This window comes from Chaetura pelagica, unplaced genomic scaffold (assembly GCF_000747805.2).
Source record: "Chaetura pelagica isolate M959 unplaced genomic scaffold, ChaPel_1.0 scaffold132, whole genome shotgun sequence".
NCBI classification, from domain to species: Eukaryota; Metazoa; Chordata; class Aves; order Apodiformes; family Apodidae; genus Chaetura; species Chaetura pelagica.
The window spans coordinates 619,116-620,088 of record NW_009952709.1 but is presented as its reverse complement, the minus strand read 5'-3'; the positions used below and the strand labels follow the sequence as shown (position 1 = coordinate 620,088).

At 55.0% G+C, this 973-nt stretch overlaps 1 protein-coding gene across 1 annotated transcript in view; it reads right to left on the bottom strand.

The window, feature by feature from the left end:
• The window catches only part of POLE3 (polymerase (DNA directed), epsilon 3, accessory subunit), a 3,671-nt gene extending 3,261 nt beyond the window's left edge, over positions 1 to 410 (bottom strand). Inside the window, exon 1 of the mRNA XM_009994330.1 lies at positions 396 to 410. Within this exon, the coding sequence (XP_009992632.1) occupies positions 396 to 410 (15 nt within the window). The remainder of the gene's footprint in view (positions 1 to 395) is intronic.
• Positions 411 to 973: the final 563 nt, after the last annotated feature.

Genomic DNA, 973 nt, shown 5'->3' with positions numbered 1-973 from the left:
TGATCAAAGCAAGATAAGAGCTTCCAAATGCTGGGGCAGTACAGGTGGCTTCTTCAGGTGCTGGCAGCTCTCACAGAGGGTGCAGTGTTTGGGATGTGTTAGCCCAGTGGCCGGGATTTGCATGGGCACAATACATCTCTTCACTCCCTGGCAGGTTCTTGGCTTGGGAACTGTTGTATTAAACCTCAGACCAGCGTTTCCACCCGGTAATCGGTATCGCCCTATTTACTTTGTTTCTCCCTTTTTCTTCTTGGAGACAATACACATTTTATTCTTTGTCAGCAGAAGGCAGGGCAAGGGCTCACCCTTCAGGGCACCCCACTCCTCCTGGAAGCTGCAGGCATCCAGCACCCCGGCAGCTGCAGCTTTGCCTCCACCCAGCAAAGAGGTGACACCCAGCGCGTGTTCATGGCGCCAAAAAACAAAAAGCTTTGCACGTTGATCTCTACTGACTTAGGCGTTGTGAGAGAGACCTGGCCACCCTTTTACCCAAAAGCTTTGTCCTCGGTAAAATCTGAAGACATTGCAAGTTTTGTTTGCTCATCAAGGAACAGCAGAACTGCCAGACCTCTGAAAATCCGGAACACAAGCACCATGGCAGCACAGCTCAGCCCTAAGGCACGTGCTTAGCAACACCAACTCTCCCAGGAGGGAAGGTACCAGACACACACGTGCTGCACAGCCCCTCTGTGCACAGGCAGTAAAACTGATCCCTTCCAAATGCTCTGGATTTGTTGCATGTTTAGAGGACAGCTGTGCTGTGCTGTGCTGTGCTGGGCTGTGCGGGGCTGTGCGGGGCTGTGCTGTGCCCCCCCCGCCCCGCAGCCGGGCTGAGCTCCTGGCCGTTCAATCACCCGGGCAGGTAATTACAGCACGGCCCCAGGGAAAGGAGGCAGCAGGTTCCCCTGGTGCTTCCTCAGCGCTGATCCTGGGAACCGAGACCTGCGGTTCTGCACGTGAAGCGTTTCCCGCT